The 18,098-nt window shown below is 34.2% G+C and overlaps 1 protein-coding gene across 8 annotated transcripts in view; it reads left to right on the plus strand.

Moving 5' to 3' along the window:
• Positions 1–15,389, plus strand: part of LOC123553895 (fibronectin type-III domain-containing protein 3A-like) — a 197,439-nt gene extending 182,050 nt beyond the window's left edge. For all 8 annotated transcript variants that reach the window (XM_045343621.2, XM_053548683.1, XM_053548682.1 and 5 more), the window contains 2 exons: positions 2,002–2,126; positions 3,693–15,389. In XM_045343621.2, the coding sequence (XP_045199556.2) occupies positions 2,002–2,126; positions 3,693–4,034 (467 nt within the window). In that variant the 3' untranslated portion in view covers positions 4,035–15,389. The remainder of the gene's footprint in view (positions 1–2,001; positions 2,127–3,692) is intronic.
• Positions 15,390–18,098: the final 2,709 nt, after the last annotated feature.

Raw genomic sequence — 18,098 nt, forward strand, 5'->3', positions numbered from 1 at the left:
ATATATTTTTCAAGATCTTCATGAAAATTAGTCAGAATGTTCACCTTGATGATATCTAGGTCAAGTTCGAAACTGGGTCACGTGCCTTCAAAAACTAGGTCAGTATGTCAAATAATAGAAAAACCTTGTGACCTCTCTAAAGGCAATATTTTTCATGGGATTTGTATGAAAGTTGGTCTGAATGTTCATCTTGATAATATCTAGGTCAAGTTTGAAACTGGGTCACATGCAATCAAAAACCTAGGTCAGTAGGTCTAAAAAAAAGAAAAACCTTGTGACCTTTCTAGAGGCCATACTTGTGTATGGATCTTCATAAAAATTGGTCAGAATGTTCATCTTGATGATATCTAGTTCAAGTTCGAAAGTGGGTCACATGCCGCCAAAAAGTAGGTCAGTAGGTCAAATAATGAAAAAAACCTTGTGACCTCTCTAGAGGCCATATTTTTCATGGGATCTGTATGAAAGTTGGTGTGAATGTTTATCTTGATGATATATAGGTCAAGTTTGAAACTGGGTCAACTGCGATCAAAAACTAGGTCAGTAGGTCTTCAAGTAGAAAAACCTTGTGACCTCTCTAGAGACCATACCCTTGAATGGATCTTCATGAAAATTTGTCAGAATGTTCTCCTTGATGATATCTAGGTCAAGTTTGAAACTGGGTCACATGCCTTCAAAAAATAGGTCAGTAGGTCAAATAATAAAAAAACTTTGGACCTCTCTAGAGGCCATACTTTTCATGGGATCTGTATGAAAGTTGGCCTGAATGTTTATCTTGATGATATCTAGGTCAAGTTTGAAACTGGGTCAACTGCAGTCAAAAACTAGGTCATTAGGTCTAAAATTAGAAAAATCTTTTGACCTCTCTAGAGGCCATATTTTTCAATGGATCTTCATGAAGATTGGTCTGAATGTTCACCATGATGATATCTAAATCAGTTTCTAAACTGGGTCATGTGCGGTCAAAAACTAGGCCAGTAGGTATAAAAATAGAAAAACATTGTTACCTCTCTAGAGGCCATATTTTTCACGTGGTCTTCATGAAAATTAGTGAGAATGTTCACCTTGATGATATCTAGGTCAAGTTCAAAACAGTGTCACGTACCTTCGAAAACTAGGTCAAAAGGTCAAATAATAGAAAAACCTTGTGACCTCTCTATAGGCCATATTTTTCAATGGATCTCCATGAAAATTGGTCAGAATTTTTATCTTGATGATATCTAGGTCAAGTTCAAAACTGGGTCACATGAGCTCAAAAACTAGGTCACTATGTCAAATAATAGAAAAAATGATGTCATACTCAAAACTGGGTCATGTGGGAAGAGGTGAGCATTTCAGGACCATCATGGTCCTCTTGTTAAAGTTATGGCCCCTGAAATAATCAAAAATGCACATTTTCACCTAATGACGTGCCTAGCTCATAAAGTATTTGATGTAAATTCATGAAACCTTGCATGAGTCTTTATCATGATGTGACCTTGCACACTTGGCATTCCTCTTGAGAATCTTATTACAGAGTTATGGCCCTGAAATAGCCAAAATAGTGGATTTTTTGTTTGTGATGCTCATAGCTCAAAAGGTATATGGCCTAGGATAATGAATCCTTTTTATAAAATGTTTGTTGAGGCTGTACCCCCTTAAGACTGCAAACATTGAATTATTGCCCCTTATTTGTGATAAATGTACCAGTGGGAGCACACCCTGTGTCCTACAGACACATTCTAGTTGATAATGTAATATCTAAGCTACCTACCATATTTGAGCTTGTAAAACCTGTAAAGCTTCTTTGGTTTGAAAAATTTCAGATTCATGGAATTTCAGTAGTTCATAACACAGTGTCTTGATTACTAGATTTCGTGGGCTTTTATGAGGTTTTTATATACTTCTTTATGAGCAGAACACAGGATGTAATTATTAAGTGCTGTTACTGTTATTAACCGAGAAATTTTTTTTGCTAAGAATGTGCTGAATTTCATAGAATGTGCCTGTTTTTGATTTTTCCAGCACCAAAAGTCGAGAACATAACATTAACAAGTTGCATGGTAGAATGGCAGGCATGTAAACCTATGGGAGATGATAGGATCGTGTATGCCCTGCAGTTACAGAGTCGAGACCATGAATACAGACAGGTATGTGAAAGGCTTGCTTCATTGCAAAAACGTTTGCGTAGTTGCTTCGGTAAAAATATTGAGTAAAACTTGAATTAATGATAGCAAGCAAAAACAAGTGACACAGATAGCACAAAGAAGCATATTTAAGGCTGTTAGATAACTCCCAGTATAATTTACTGATCCATAGTGTTTTGCTATTGACTAATCCATAGTTCAGAGTACATATGCTAGGGTAAAGTCAGAAAATGAGGAAAGAATCTTTGAAATTTATTTCTGACGACACGTAATGCTTACAGAATGCCTTGCTGGTCAATAGTGAAATCTGTTAGCATTTGGATGTTTGCCAAAATGTTTTGACTATTGACTGACATTCAGTAAGTGAAAACTGTTAGATATACAAAAAAGATGTCATTACCCAGTGACAGGCATATCAGTTTTCTTGCGGTAAATGTTTGTAAATAAATATCTTAAAATGAGGCAGTCATTTATTTACATTATAGGTCAGAGTATTATTTAGATAATAGAAATGTATTGTACTACAGTCAAACCTGTGTTAAAGACCACCTCTGAACAGAGACCACCTGTCTCTAAAGACCACATGTGCTGTTTCCCATTTTAATATTTACAGTTTATATTAACCTGTGAATAAAGACCACCTCCCAATGAAGACCACATTTTGGCTCTCCCAAGGGTGGTCTTTATAGATAGGTTTGACTGTATATCAAGATTTATGATAACTGTAAATTGAAGAATAAATCACAAGTTTATCAATTATTCAGTTTTAAAAATCATGAGTTTATCACAATTCATTTCTTTTAAGATTATTATTACAGTTACTCCTTTATAAAATGGTAATGATTAATTTTCAAAATTCTTGCATTCATCTTGGAAGTGGTGAGTTTGTCATGGTCATGATTTTTTTATGCCCCCGAAGGGAGGCATATAGTTTTTGAACCATCTGTCGGTCTGTCAGTCTGTCCGCAATTTTCGTGTCTGGTCCATATCTTTGTCATCGATGGATGGATTTTCAAATAACTTGGCATGAATGTGTACCACAGTAAGACGACATGTCGCGCGCAAGACCCAGGTCCGTAGCTCAAAGGTCAAGGTCACACTTAGACGTTAAAGGTCATTTTTCATGATAGTACATTCGTGTCCGGTCCATATCTTTGTCATCCATGGATGAATTTTCAAATAACTTGGCATGAATGTGTACCACAGGAAGACGACGTGTCACGCGCAAGACCCAGGTCCGTAGCTCAAAGGTCAAGGTCACACTTAGACGTTAAAGGTCATATTTCATGATAGTGCATTGATGGGCGTGTCCGGTCCATATCTTTGTCATTCATGCATGGATTTTAAAATTATTGGGCATGAATGTGTACCACAGTAAGACGACGTGTCGTGCGCAAGACCCAGGTCCATAGGTCAAAGGTCCTAAACTCTAACATCGGCCATAACTATTCATTCAAAGTGCCATCGGGGGCATGTGTCATCCTATGGAGACAGCTCTTGTTTTCTCTACATTTACATTTTCCAGCTTTGAAGCATTTAGAATTTAATTCATGTATTTTGTTTTTGCAGGTTTATAAAGGAGCAGAGACGTGCTATAGCCTTGATAATCTACAGTGTAAATCAGACTATCACGTTCGTGTTTGCGCGATCAGACAATTCAGTGATGACAGTGAAATAAATGGGGCATTTAGTCCTGGCCAGAATTTCTCCACTGCTAGTCCAGAACCTGTCAAAAACATCATTTCACAAGTTGCGGAGACAAAAGTATCAGAACGTAAACAATTAACGGACCAACAGCTTGCGTTCATTTTTGTCGCAGGCATTATGGTTGTTGCAGTGTTAATAGCGTATATAGCTCAGTCATTTTTGTCTTATACATCTGGATCTGGAAACCTGAGGGACGAAGTGTGATAGTGAAGTGGGGAGCAGAGAATATAAACCATAAGGATATAATTAGCAGAGCTGGCATTCTGTACTAATGTTGTGATCATATTGTTCGTTTTTTTCTCGGCATTTAAAATTTTCTTTTTTCTTTCGTGAATTTTATTTTCCCCTTAAGATCTTTGTCTATGTGCAGGCACAATGACGATGTATTATTGAAAATAAGAAGAGACAGTAATGCTATATATACAATCATGAGACCTAGCAACAAGCGAAAGTGTTTTCTCGTCCTTAAAGATCACATTTCAGTGTAAAAGGATAAAAAATGTGGCATTTCTCTTCCTTAAAGATCACATTGCAGTGTAGAAAGATAGTAAAATGAGGGAATTTCTTCTCCTTAAATATTACATTGCAATAGAAAAGGAGAAAAAAATGTGGGAACAAGTAACTTGCAACATGCAGTAGGGTTTTCTCTTCCTTTAAAGTCACATTGCAGTATAAAAGGTTAAAAACATGATGATACTGGATAATTCCAGATATAAATATTAAAGATAATAGAAAAGCGAATCTGTTAAGGTTGTAAGGCACTATAACAAGTAGTGGTTTAGCAATAATATATTACACTTTGTTAACTGTAATGATGATAGGCGCTTTGACTTGAACACTGTATCCATTATTGTCAAAGGAAAATGTGAACTGCTGTTAGTAATGTCACATGTTTTTTATGTGTTGAATTTACATACATGGATTTGGAACAAACAATTTGCCATAATATTTAAGAATTGGAATTCTGTTTTTGATTTTGTCAAACTGGAATATATAGAGAAAAAACCTGTTGCATTTTTATACAAGTCTCAGTTTTGCTTGCTGCAAATCTTGTGTTGTCATTGTTCTCTCTGTGTCAGGGGGAAATAATTCAGTGTGGGAGGTAGTTGATAAGAATTTTACACTTACCTCCCTTTTTTGAAGTTGATCAACATAAAGCACATCATGCCTTTGTGTTCCTCTACATATAAGAAATTTATGGCTGGTCCAAGGTTTTAAGTCATCATTTGGGCCTGTTATTTTATTGCCCACATTTTCATGTATCTTCTTCTGATTGTGATTCTATCCAGTAACCTAATAGCTGAGTATAGATCATTACCTTGTGGTTGTCTTTTTAATGTATAAAGTATTGTAATATGGTATTCAGCTGTTGATACGAGTAAATGTCATTATTGCTTAGCCTTGGGTAAAGTAATTTAAAGGAAAAGTTTTAAATGTTATGTTTTGGTTAAAGTGACTGGCGCGTAGATTTGGGTTTGGGGTAAAGTGAATATTTTTCTTAATTTTAAAAGAAACAAGAAACATTTAACACACTTGTGACATTTGTGTATATTTATATAAATTCATTTATTTAAGTGTTTTTCTAAAGGGATTTGGGAGGTATCATCATGCGTATTAAGTATTTACAATTTTAATTGCCAAATATTCTTATACAAACTGCGGGCCAGGTGCTTTAACTGTTATTTGCTAAATTGTATTATCTAAGTGCATGAGTATTAATTGTTCTATTTTTTGGAGGGATTAATTTTTGACTGTATATTCACATTTTCTGTAAGAAAATTTGGGGGCCGTTTTCTCTTAATATTATTTTTCAAATATTTATATATATATACTGCATGATATTCACTTTTCAGGAAATCTTTTCTTTTTAAGTTAACACATTTTTTTTTCAGACATGCAGCATTTACAATAATGGGAGCTAAATGTTTACATACAATATAAAATCAGCTCTTGTTTTCGAATTTTCAACCTTGTAGCCTTTATTCAAAACAATAAATTATAACATAATTATGTTACCCACAATAGATACAGAATGGATAAAAGATTTTAATAAAAATGTGCTAGCCTGTTAGTCAGGAGATCACTAGACTAGAAATCTATGAATTACGTTCTCCGTGATGATTATCCCTGTGTCTGAAGTAATTCTTCCTGCACGTCCAACTAATGCGCATAAGTTGTAACTTACTGTAGGAAAACTTGTCAGTATGGGTACACCAGCAATAGTGGTCACAATCACTGACTTCCATTACATATCTGAAATGTTGATGGAATATTGCATTTAATAAAAAGCAAATGAAATAAGATATGAAAACAGTATTGTTATTGCTATGAGATGACATTCTTTAAAAAAGTCACAAGGGAGAGAATTCAAAAACAAAATGAGATTATATTATGTACATTACAAACACTTTGCTTTCTGGAAGACTTTTTTATGGATTAAAATAAAATAAAATGTATTGTCTTAGATCATATTTACCGTTTGTCTTTTATCTCTAAGCTTTTGTTAAAGTCTGTGTTTTTACCTATGGACTTGCAATTGACTGTTCTGCTGTAATATAATCTATTTACAAGAGGGATTCACTCTCAGAACCAGGTACCATCAAGTAATTGCCAACCATATTCAAACAAAACCATGTTATTAAAATGAGCACAGATATAAAACCACGTAACAGTTGAGCCGCGCCATGAGAAAACCAACATAGTGGGTTTGCGAACAGCATGGATCCAGACCAGCCTGCGCATACGCGCAGTCTGGTCAGGCTCCATGCTGTTCGCTAACAGTTTCTCCAATTCCAATAGGCTTTAAAAGCGAACAGCATGGAGCCTGACCAGACTGCGCAGATGCGCAGGCTGGTCTGGATCCATGCTGGTCGCAAACCCACTATGTTGGTTTTCTCATGGCGCGGCTCAGTTAAGTCTACTCTCTTCCCCTCCTAGGCTCTTTTTTTACTTAAATTTTCAACACCAAGTAAAATGCAAGTTCTGATTATGCTGTTGTTTGATTAGTGAATCATTAGCAAATTTTCTGTTTACTCCATAATGCTTTAACTATCTTTTTCAAGTCCCTGTCATAAATAACAAGACCAGTAATAGATCTGGTTGTCATGACAGTAACAAATTATGATACCCTGTAAAACATGTAACGTCTACCAAACATCAAACATATTTATATCAAACTTTTAATGGCATTTGGTATATCTTTAAATGAAGATTGTCTTCACAACAGTATACAATATACACACGACTGTGACTGCATCTGGCTATAGATGCACATATCAAAATGTGGGGGAAATCACCCATCTTACTGTTGTATTGCATGAAATTGCATAGTTACAGGACTGACTTCATTTATTACTGAAAGACACATTCTCATTCATTGGTAAAGCATTCTGGTTTATTTTACAGATTGTAATATTGCTTATTAGTTTAAAATTTAATTTATGGCAAGGAAAGTTGTATATAGAAGAGATAGACCAAGGTTAAAATGGCTTGCATTATTAATATCGTATCCACATCCTTTTATGAATTTGTGGATTATTGTTGTTGTTGTGGGTTTTTTTCGGACCAGAATCACCTTTTTAGATCTGACTTTATTTATTTTTTTATTTGTTGTTATTTCGGGGGAGTAAGGACATTTTTGCCTAAACCATATTTATTTTTTCTGTGAGAAATTGGTTTGTTACATTGCAATTATTGTTAACTCGTTAAGACTATGTTGGAGGGGTATTCTGTTAATTGCTACAAGCATTTATGAGAAAATAATAATACAAGTTTGGTTCGGCTAACCAAGCAATGAAATTTCTGCATAACCGGTATAGATAGTATTATATCAGCATGCCCTATTTTGCCTGGAGATTTAAAAAAGTCATTTTCAGATAGCTTTTTTCCATTTCTCAGTCTGGCCTGTCTGTTAAACATTTTTAAGTTTTGAAAAATTCGCCATTTTAGTTTGATGTAGTTGGACATTTTTTGAATGAGAGTATAAATATTTACAGATATAACGTTTGTTGTATTTCAGAGATTGGATTCACTGTCTGAAAAATATATATACATCATTATGATTTAGGGTGAAATTTTTTTTTCGAGGTTTTCATTTCCATTACCAAGATTCTGCCCAAATTAATTGACATTTTAAGGATGTAAGGTATTGCCTAAACACTTTAGAAAAAGATGCACAAATTTTTTAGGTTATACTGCTGTGTACTTATTCGGAGTTTAAATTTGAAATTTTTCAGATCAGTTTTACCTAGGATAGGCCTAAGAAAAAGTACTGCCATGTTCTTTTGCAATTACAACACAAAATAAAAAAAAAAGACAAAATATTTTTCAATATGGGTAAGCAAAATCTTGTAATAATTGTACGCTAGAGATAAATTGGAAGAAAAGTTGAGAAAACAAAGTGGGTTATGGATATCATTGAAAAAGATATATTATTTTTAGGAAGAATTCTTTTTTGTTTTTTGGTTATGAGTACAGAAGTAGAGGTATTATATTCTATTATGAGATGGCATTTAATTGTTAGTTACATGGGTTTTCTGTCAATTTACCTTTAGTTATATAAACAATAATAATTGTAGCATACAGTTTCATATAAAATGTAGTTTTGACAACATTGCATTAAACTTAAAGTTTATTTTTAGCTCAACTGAACCATGGGTTCAGGGGGTGCTTTTAGTATTGTTGGATGCTCTGGTGTCTCTGTCTTGATTGCCAACATTTCTACTTTCAAACTTTTTGATCTGAAGTTACCTTTCATCGAACTCCGGTTTGTTTTGAATTGCTGCAGTTGACTGCATTAGGGGGCTACCATACTTAGAAACAGAAATACCTTTCAGCCTCAGCTTGCGGGTCACTTTAAGGACGTTCACTGAACTTGGTAAAAGGCTTTTTTCGAGTCTAAGTTAGGTGAGCGACTTAGCCATGATGGTTCTCTTGGTTTTCAGTCAAGAATACGTATACAATGAAATGGGTCTACTTTTACCAATATTCTTCCAGATTCAATGAAATTGGACTTTTTATGTACATATGATTGTCTTGTGAAATATATTAAAAGTTACTATATATAATTATATATATCTATAATATATGTATATATATATATAATGTTTTAGCTGTCTCGTAATTGCTACACGCTTTATTAATGTGATACAAAAAAACAACTATTCTTGTACGATATGTGTCACTGTTATACATTTCTATATTATCTTAAATGTGACATTTATATATCATATATATATATATGTGAAATGCTATGTGTAAAACTAATTATATGAGGAAAAAAAACGTGTACAGATATGTATCTTATATCTAATTTTTTCTGTCTTTTTTTTCTTTTGACTGTTCAAGTTCATGCACTTTGTAAACTGATAATGGGTGTTTACTAGTCATATATTTTATGCTTAAAGTACTGTAATAAAGTTACTCAAATTGACGGAAATGTTTTTTTATTTTATCGATTTATTATTTTATTTTGAAGTACATTATTTCAAATTATTTTAGATAACCCTGTGGGATGGGAAGTAAGTTTGTAACAGTGACAAGGTGTTTAATAAAAGATGGTTTTGTTGTCTCAGCACAAGACTACTTTAACTGTAGTTAAATGAAGAAGATACAATAGGTCTGCAGTGAAGCTATGATATATAGGGACAGAATAAAAGAATAAAGGTCTTGAAGTAGAAGTATTTGTTTTATTGAATGTTAATCCAGACTTAACATTATTAATTTGTTGTTATAATTTGGTACAGATTGTGATTGTACAGATAAAAGTAGTGGGCAAATTTTTTAAGCGATGTACTTTAGTAAAATTGAAAGAATTGAAACAACAGAAAGACTAAGATATAACTATCATCTTGATGTCTGGCAGTTTAATTGACTACTGACGTTTCAAAATACTTCCAGAATTCTGGCCAAAATATTAATTGACTATTATCTTACCTTCTTAAAAAGTAATGTTTTGGTAAATGTGTTTGAGATGAGACATAAAAGGAATTTTAAGTATTATAAAAATGCCACATTTAAATTAGTCTGTTAGAGCAGATTAGATTGTTGATGTTGAATATGAGGATTGAAAGTTAATTTTATTGTTCTTGCGTATAATATCTGTAGTTTGCAGAGAACAAATGGAAACATGCGACCTTAATGGTGACTCATCGTTAGTCATCGTACTATCTTTACACAAAATTTGGATGTTATTATCTATATTGTCCGATGTATATAAAAAAGCTGCTAAAATGAACAGTTTACTGTAAAGAAACTATGTCCGACAAACTGATCATAGAAATGTAAGTGTTTCTGTTAGGCCAGTTGTAGAGCCTCAGCTTTAGTCTCCTGTGTTAAAAAAAAATGTTAATTTGATCAGGTTTGCATTTGGAGTGCAGTTTCAAATTAAATTGGCTCTGGTTATATTTAAACAAGTGCCTGATTAAGTGCAAAACTGTAGATTTAGAACCTGAACTTGTTAAAAATTATCTAGAAGATAATACGATGTTCATAGTAAACTCCCACTTGAAACAAGAACATCACAAGATAGGATAAATACTTTAAAAGTCTGCTTTCGTAAACTGAATTATTTCATATCTCTGGACCAAAATATCTGTGTTTTGCATGCAGTCTTTAATTTAAAACTTGCATTATATTGCATAATAACAATCAAATAATTGGCATTTTATTGTGAGTTTTTTTGTTTGTTTGTTTTAATCTTCTTATTTTCACTTTATCAAATTGTTATGTACAAAGCAAGTTTTTCTTCTTTGTCTTTGTTAAGGAATTATCTGTATAAGGTAGCAGGATATCTGTGTTTACATATCTAACCATCACAAAAACTGCATGTCTGCAAATCTGTTCATCAAAAATAAAATCCTGATTTTGAAGCACTTTCCCTCATTTCTGTGGATTCATGCTCTGCTTGTGAGGAAGTAATCCAGCTTGCTTTTAGAATGTTGATGATTCTGCCCAGTGCCCATTTTAAACAGAATTAGTTCCTGCAGGGGTTGGAAATTCACCATTTGGCCTGTATTGTCTTGTTCCAGATTAAAAAAAAACAAAACAAATAGAACCATTATGTCCTTTAATGAATATGTATGTTTCTAAAACTCAATGTCCACAAATTTGTCCCCAAAACCTTGCCACAATTTGTCTTCCATGTTTACGACTTTTATCAGAGTGTGTACCCTATTAAAGACTGTTACATGTTGGTAAATCTTGTATGTCCATACTTCTGTGGTGATGTTTAATTCATCATAGGTATATAAACCCTGGAAATGAACAATGCTGTGAAGACTGTTATATCAAAGGCAGTTTTCCTAAAGAGGTAGAAACATTCAGGCTCTGGTTCCAAAGTTGCAAGAGTTTGAAAATACCAGGTGTCTTTAACACAGGTTATACTGTATCAGTCTGACTGTTGGAGCAGTTACTGTCAGTACAGTGAAACCTCTCAACCTAAGGCATAATGTGTATGTTGTATGTAGGTAATTTTACTAAGAATGTTACTTAATTGGAAGGAAAATACCTGTCCTTAAAGAGAGATGTTCACAAAGGCATCTTTAACAGTAGGTGTAGTATAATTAATATTGACAACCTGAGCTTCTTTTTCAAGGTAATACTTAACCATTTTTATTAGTTGTAAAGAAGACTTCAGTCCGAGCCTGCAACATTTCATTTATGCCATGTTGGGGGACAGGTGGTTTTTGACTTTTTCTATTTCAAACTTTTGAAGTCACTGTTGAGACACAGTTCAGTCAGTCTCAGATTTGCAACCCTTCTGTTGGCCAAGTTCAGAATAATGTCCACAGGGTTCTGGAGTTAACTGCCTTAGTTATAAATCTATATATTTAACAATCTGTAAGTACCCATTTCTCCGTGAAGTATTGGTCAGAAAGGCAGGAAAAATTTCATTGCTGCTGTGGCCCGCAACTCGGGCATGTTCTTTATTTTCTTGGTTTGGCATTTTTAAGGTAGTTTAGAAACAAAACCTCATACTCAAGTGTTCATAATATGACAAAATTTCAATTTCAAATCATTTTTAGCCAAAACCTGGAGGTTGGTGCCGTTAACACTTTTCACTGTATGATACTTGGAAAAAAAATCTTCTGAATAAAGGCCATTTATCCAGTTTTCCACCTGAGATTGTCTCTGTACCCAGGTTTGATTGTGTATATAGTTATAATATGAAAAGTAGAGAACAAGACAGAATGCTTCTGCAGTTTTGCAGGTGTGCAGTAATGTGAATATCTGCTGAATACAGGTTGGCTGCTAAATATCGGTGGACTGCTTTGTAGTGTTCATTACTGCACACAGTTTTGAACCAGGGGGTTGTTGGATTGATTAATCTGTACTATTTATATTAATGGTGATAAAGGATTATGATTTACAGGCAAGCTTGTGTTTTGTGTTATAGACCAAGAACATATTACGTTGATTTTCATACCAAGTGCAGCTGTAATTTTCAATTTATTTTTACCAGCAGGTAAAGACAGAATGAGTTTTCAATCAAATACAAATTGAAAGGTAGTTGCATTCTCCAGAAAGATCTTTAAAATAGAACAGATATGAAACTCATAAGAACAGAGAGTGAAATGTCTTGTTGGGTGATGACCTGGTCAGTGAGACACTTTCTTTGATAAATTAACCAATTATCAGTTAGGATTCTGTCAATTAATTTTTTAAGTAAAACTTACAAGGTGATTATATATTTATGAAGTTGAAACATTTAGTAAAGATCTGTTGCACAGATAGCCTGCTGTCTTTAGGTAGTCATATTTTATGTATTTTTTTGTTTAAGGTCCTATGCCAAAATATGTCTTTAAGGATAAATAGGTATTGTTTGACCATACAGGTGTAATATAGAAGAAAAAGTGTGAGAATGTATTTTAAATTATATATTTTTTGGGGGGTAGTTGCTAAGCAGGTTTTTTACATGCAACTACATGATCAGTATAAGCTTAAATTATTGACCAGAAAGAAAATAATAAAAGGTTCAAAATTGGATAAGTCTTCTGTTCTTTAAGATTGACTGAAGAAATTATATTTAAGGTCATTCATCCACACCGGCTGTTTTACATGGGGAAGTTGTTAGTTACTTGCAAAGAACAGCTTAAGCTAACCAGGTATATTAGATAGGGTTACCAACGGCCATGTATTACTGACATACTGTTAAAAATTGCATTCAACACAATAAAACAAACAGATAAGTTATTAAGGAAATTATAAATTATGTTCTTGTATCTATAAATAGAATGAATTGTGTTGCATATTCCCTGTACAGTGTTGATAATCTTTTATCTTGTCTGTAAGACAGTTCGGTGAAATAAATCTTTGTTTATCATTAACCATGACATGGGAGTGGAGAGAATGTTCATATTGTTGTGACAATTGCTTACAATAAAGCTTGTGTGAAATGAATTCTGTTCAAGCTAGTATTAATGAACCATAATTCATCATTGCAAGGCAAAATAGCAGAAAACTGCATCCACATATAGGATCAGTTGTCCAGTTTCTGCACTGAGGTGATAAATTATGTGTGTCACTGAATTCAAAGTCTGTTTTGCAAAACAAAATTTCCTTAGATTGGATATTTATGATGCAATGGGATTATTTTAGTTATATTGCTCTGTACGCTAGACTGTGCTGGGGACAGCAGTAAAATGTCCCCCTGTACATGGGCTCACTGTTGTAACATTTTTTGCTCCTTTGGAAAAATGGAGTCCATTCAATATATTTCTTATTTTAGAGTTCCACAATGGTTGGTGCTTGTGCCATGTGTATTGTACATTTTATTACCTCCCATGAACAAATAAAAACCCAGTCTGCTGTTATTTCTATGCTGCCAAAGGATCTTCTTAGAGACACTTTCTGGCATAACACTTGTGTCAATATGACAGACAGAAACACACACATTTTTTTCTACTAGTACTAATGATAATTTAAGACATCTAGCTTTAACAAAATTCAGATTTATACAAGTTTTTTTGTAACATGTGGGATGAGGGCCAGTTTAAGCATGTGCAATATATGGTATATTTATTCTATGATGAATACATATATGTAAATAGACAATATTATAAATTATATTATTTTGAAAATAACCTTCCTTTTGTTTTGATAGGGGAACTGGTTTAAACTGGTCAATGGTGTTATCATTGAAATAGATTTGAAGAAAGTCTTTTTTGTAATTGGGGTAAAATTAGCAGTGTTGGTAGCAATGTTTCTTGGTGTTTTTTCATGGACTACTTTATTACACTTAATAGTCTCATAATCTTTCTCCTAGTGATGACCAAGTTGTTTTGTCTATGTGAATTAGTTCATGCATAAATTTGGTATTGTCTGGTTTCTTGCAGTTATTAAACATTTTTGGAAAAAATTGCAATTTTATCTGTTATTACGATGAACCCATATTCTATTTTATAGATAATTATAAATTTGTTCAGATTTTGTTTTTAAGTGATGGGGTGTGGGGGTGGGGGTGGGGGTGGGGGTGCTGTTAATTTGCCCAGAGTTGCAGGTGGCTTTGAAGCTTTGCATGTGTTGTGTTTGTTTCATTCTTTTATCACACAACATATATACAAACATATTTTATTTTGTCATTTACATCTTGTCAAGATTTTTTTTCTAGATGCCATTTCTCTGAATGTCCTATTTCTACATTTAAAGAAAAGTCTGTGTATTTCATTAATAGATCCTTAATGTATTTATACTGTCTTACAGTAAAGTAAAGCAAAATGAAAGATGAGACTTTTGTGAGCAAAATTTTGCAATAACTCATTTTTTTTTATTGAATATGAAGTATTGAAAATGGATAAGATATTGTCAAATCAAACATGTGACCGTAACAATCAGATTGATTTATTTAATGTTCTTGGTAAAAATGTAAACAGTCATATTTATGTCAAGTTCAAATGAACTTACTTTTTCAATAATAAATATGTAATGTTATTCCACAACTACAGATGGACCCATATGTCAGACTTTGATACCATAATGGCCTTGTTACTGGGCTTTGAACACTTGTATTGGTCCGAAGTAAATATCATCAGAATGTATGAATACAAAATATAAATTCCAGGACAACTTCAAGTGCTGTAATAATCTTGCCTGTACTGTAGATTTCATGTTGGATAATTGAATGATATTTATTTTATGTCCTGGAATTTCTTATAAAAAAAGAGCAATCAGAATATCTTAAAAAATGCCATTTTGTTGCCACGGAAACCAAATATATGCTGCATGGTCAGCTTTTTTAAAATTACTGTTGAGAAGAGGGTGTTCATATTTTGCGGCACTTTTCCTTGGAAAAAGAAGAAACAATAGTTGTTGTGAAACATGTAATTGTTGGAACTGTAAATCTGAATTGATAGAAATCTTTTTTTTTCTGTTATTCACTGTTATATTAGATATTTGCTGAATTGTTGCAATGGTAAGTTTTTTTCTGATGTTGCTGAAATTTACAGTGTTGTAATGTTTGTTATTAATGCTGACATCTGTACGCTGAATTTTTCTGTGTTACACCTGTATTTGTAGGTCAAAATGAGATATATATTCTATCAATAAAAATATTAAGCTGCATTTATAGTTTCTCCTTATTTTACCTGACCTAATTTTCATGAAATATTTACTTTCATGAAACATGACTATGATAACCTAATTTTCATGAAATACCTATATGATGATCCAGTTTTGGCAATATCATTTAGGGTGATTTGTTCTTACTATAGGAAGTATATACAGAGCTATCCTACTCACCTTGGTGCTGGCATCCATGTTTTGATGCACTTTCACTTTATGTCTGTTATTATAGGCCCAGATACAGTTATATTGGATTCAAGCATGTCCCTATGTGTCTGTTAGTCCTCTCCTCATCTTCTTTACTGCCTGGAAGATTTTCATAAAACTTGCACCAGTTTTTAACCTCATCAGAACGATGTGCAGAGTGCAAAACCCAGCCCATTAAGTCCAAGGTCAAGGTCACACTTGGAGGTCAAAAGTCAAATAGCTTAACTTTTTATGAGCTCCATATCTTCTTAACCACTTGGAAGATTTTCATAAACATAGCATCAAATATTTACTTCACTGAGATGATATGTAGGGCAAACAACCCAGGTCATTAGGTCAAAGGTCAATGTGACATGTGGAGGTCAAAAGTCAAGGTGATACTTGGAGGTCAAAGAAATCAACTTTGTGTGTTTGCTCCATATCTTCTAAACCACTTGGAAGATTTTCATAAAAATAACAAATATTTACTTCATCAAGACAATTTGCAGAGCGAACATCCAAGTCACTAGGTACAAGATCAAGGTCACCCTTGGAGGTCAAACATGATATAGCTTAAGTTTGTGTCTCCTCTAAATTGTTTTAACCACTGAAACGATTTTCATATATTAGCATTATTGTTAACCGTATCAAGATGACATACAGAGTGCATAAACCAGGTCACTACATTCAAAGTCAGTATCCCAGAAGTAAAAAATCAAACCGCTCAAATTTATGCCCACCCTATATTCAAAACCACTGGAAAGAATGTCATAAAAATTAGCATCAATTTTAACCTCAAGATGATATAAAGAGTCACAACCCAGGTCACTAGGTCCAAGATCAAGGTCACATTTAGAAGTCAAAGAACGGTTAGCTCTAATTGTGTCTTACTCATGAAACTAGAATTTGTACCTCATCAAGACCATGCCGTGTGTACAACCCAGGTCATTCAGTCCATGGTCAATATTTGTTGACATCATCAAGACAACATGCAGAGAGCACAGCCAAGGCCAATTATATTCAAGGTCAAGATCAAGGCCAAATACGCTGTATCTAAGTGGCGTCTGAGGTATTAAGCTCTAGTTCTGCCCCACTCCCCAGCCCTCTTCAAAGAAGCAAGGTATATTGCTTTGCACCTGTCAGACGGTGTGTCCATCTACCTGTATGTTGGTAGAAGTAATGGTTTCTGCCCAATAACTTGAGCACCATTTGACCAAGAACCTTAAAACTTGGTAGCGTGCTTGGGCTTATGAAGTAGATGACCCCTGTAGTTTTTGTGTTTAAAGGTCATGGTCACAAGTGCCTGAACCTTGAAACCGGTTTCTGTCCAATAACTTGAGAACCACTTGACCCAGAACCTTTAAACTTGGTAGCAGGATTGGGCTTATAAAGTAAATGACACCTACAGTGTTTGTAGTCAATAAGTGAAAGGTCAAGGTCACAGGTGCCTGAAACTTGAAGCTGGTTTCTGTCCAATAACTTGAGAACCGCTTGACACAGAACCTTTAAACTTGGTAGCATGACTGGGCTTATAAAGTAGATGACACTACAGTGTTTGGAGTCAATAAGTGAAAGGTCAAGGTCACAGGCGCTTGAACCTTCAAAACCGTTTCCACTCAATAACTTGAGAACCACTTGGCCTAGAACATTCAAACTTGATAGCATGATTTAGCTAGAAGAAGACGACTCCTACAGATTTTGGGGATAAAGGTCAAGGTCACAGGCGTTAGAACCTTGAAGCCGGTGTCTGTCCAATAACTTGAGAACCACTTGACCCAGAACTTTTAAACATGGTAGCATGACTGGGCTTATAAAGTAGATGACACCTACAGTGTTTAGAGTCAATAAGTGAAAGGGTCAAGGTCACAGGCGCTTGAACCTTGAAACCGGTTTCTGTCCAATAACTTGAGAACCACTTGACCCAGAACCTTTAAACTTGGTAGCATGACTGGGCTTATAAAGTAAATAAAGTAAATGACATCTACAGTGTTTGGAGTCAATAAGTGAAAGGTCAAGGTCACAGGCGTTTGAACCTTGAAGCCGGTTTCTGTCCAACTACAGGTGGCCAATAATAACAACAACAAATATCTCAGGATCCCTTCTATTGATCCACCTGTAGTTCTGATGATTCTCTTTTTGAAGTTTCATTGTCAACATTACTAGTACTGTGCTCTAGGTATGTATTTGTTTTTTAGCTCACCTGTCACAAAGTGACAAGGTGAGCTTTTGTGATCGCGCGGTGTCCGTCGTCTGTCGTCCGTGCGTCAGTGCGTCCGTGCGTCCGTAAACTTTTGCTTGTGACCACTCTAGAGGTCACATTTTTCATGGGATCTTTATGAAAGTTGGTCAGAATGTTCATCTTGATGATATCTAGGTCAAGTTCGAAACTGGGTCACGTGCCATCAAAAACTAGGTCAGTAGGTCTAAAAATAGAAAAACCTTGTGACCTCTCTAGAGGCCATATATTTCACAAGATCTTCATGAAAATTGGTCAGAATGTTCACCTTGATGATATCTAGGTCA

This window comes from Mercenaria mercenaria, chromosome 7, assembly GCF_021730395.1.
Source record: "Mercenaria mercenaria strain notata chromosome 7, MADL_Memer_1, whole genome shotgun sequence".
NCBI classification, from domain to species: domain Eukaryota; kingdom Metazoa; phylum Mollusca; class Bivalvia; order Venerida; family Veneridae; genus Mercenaria; species Mercenaria mercenaria.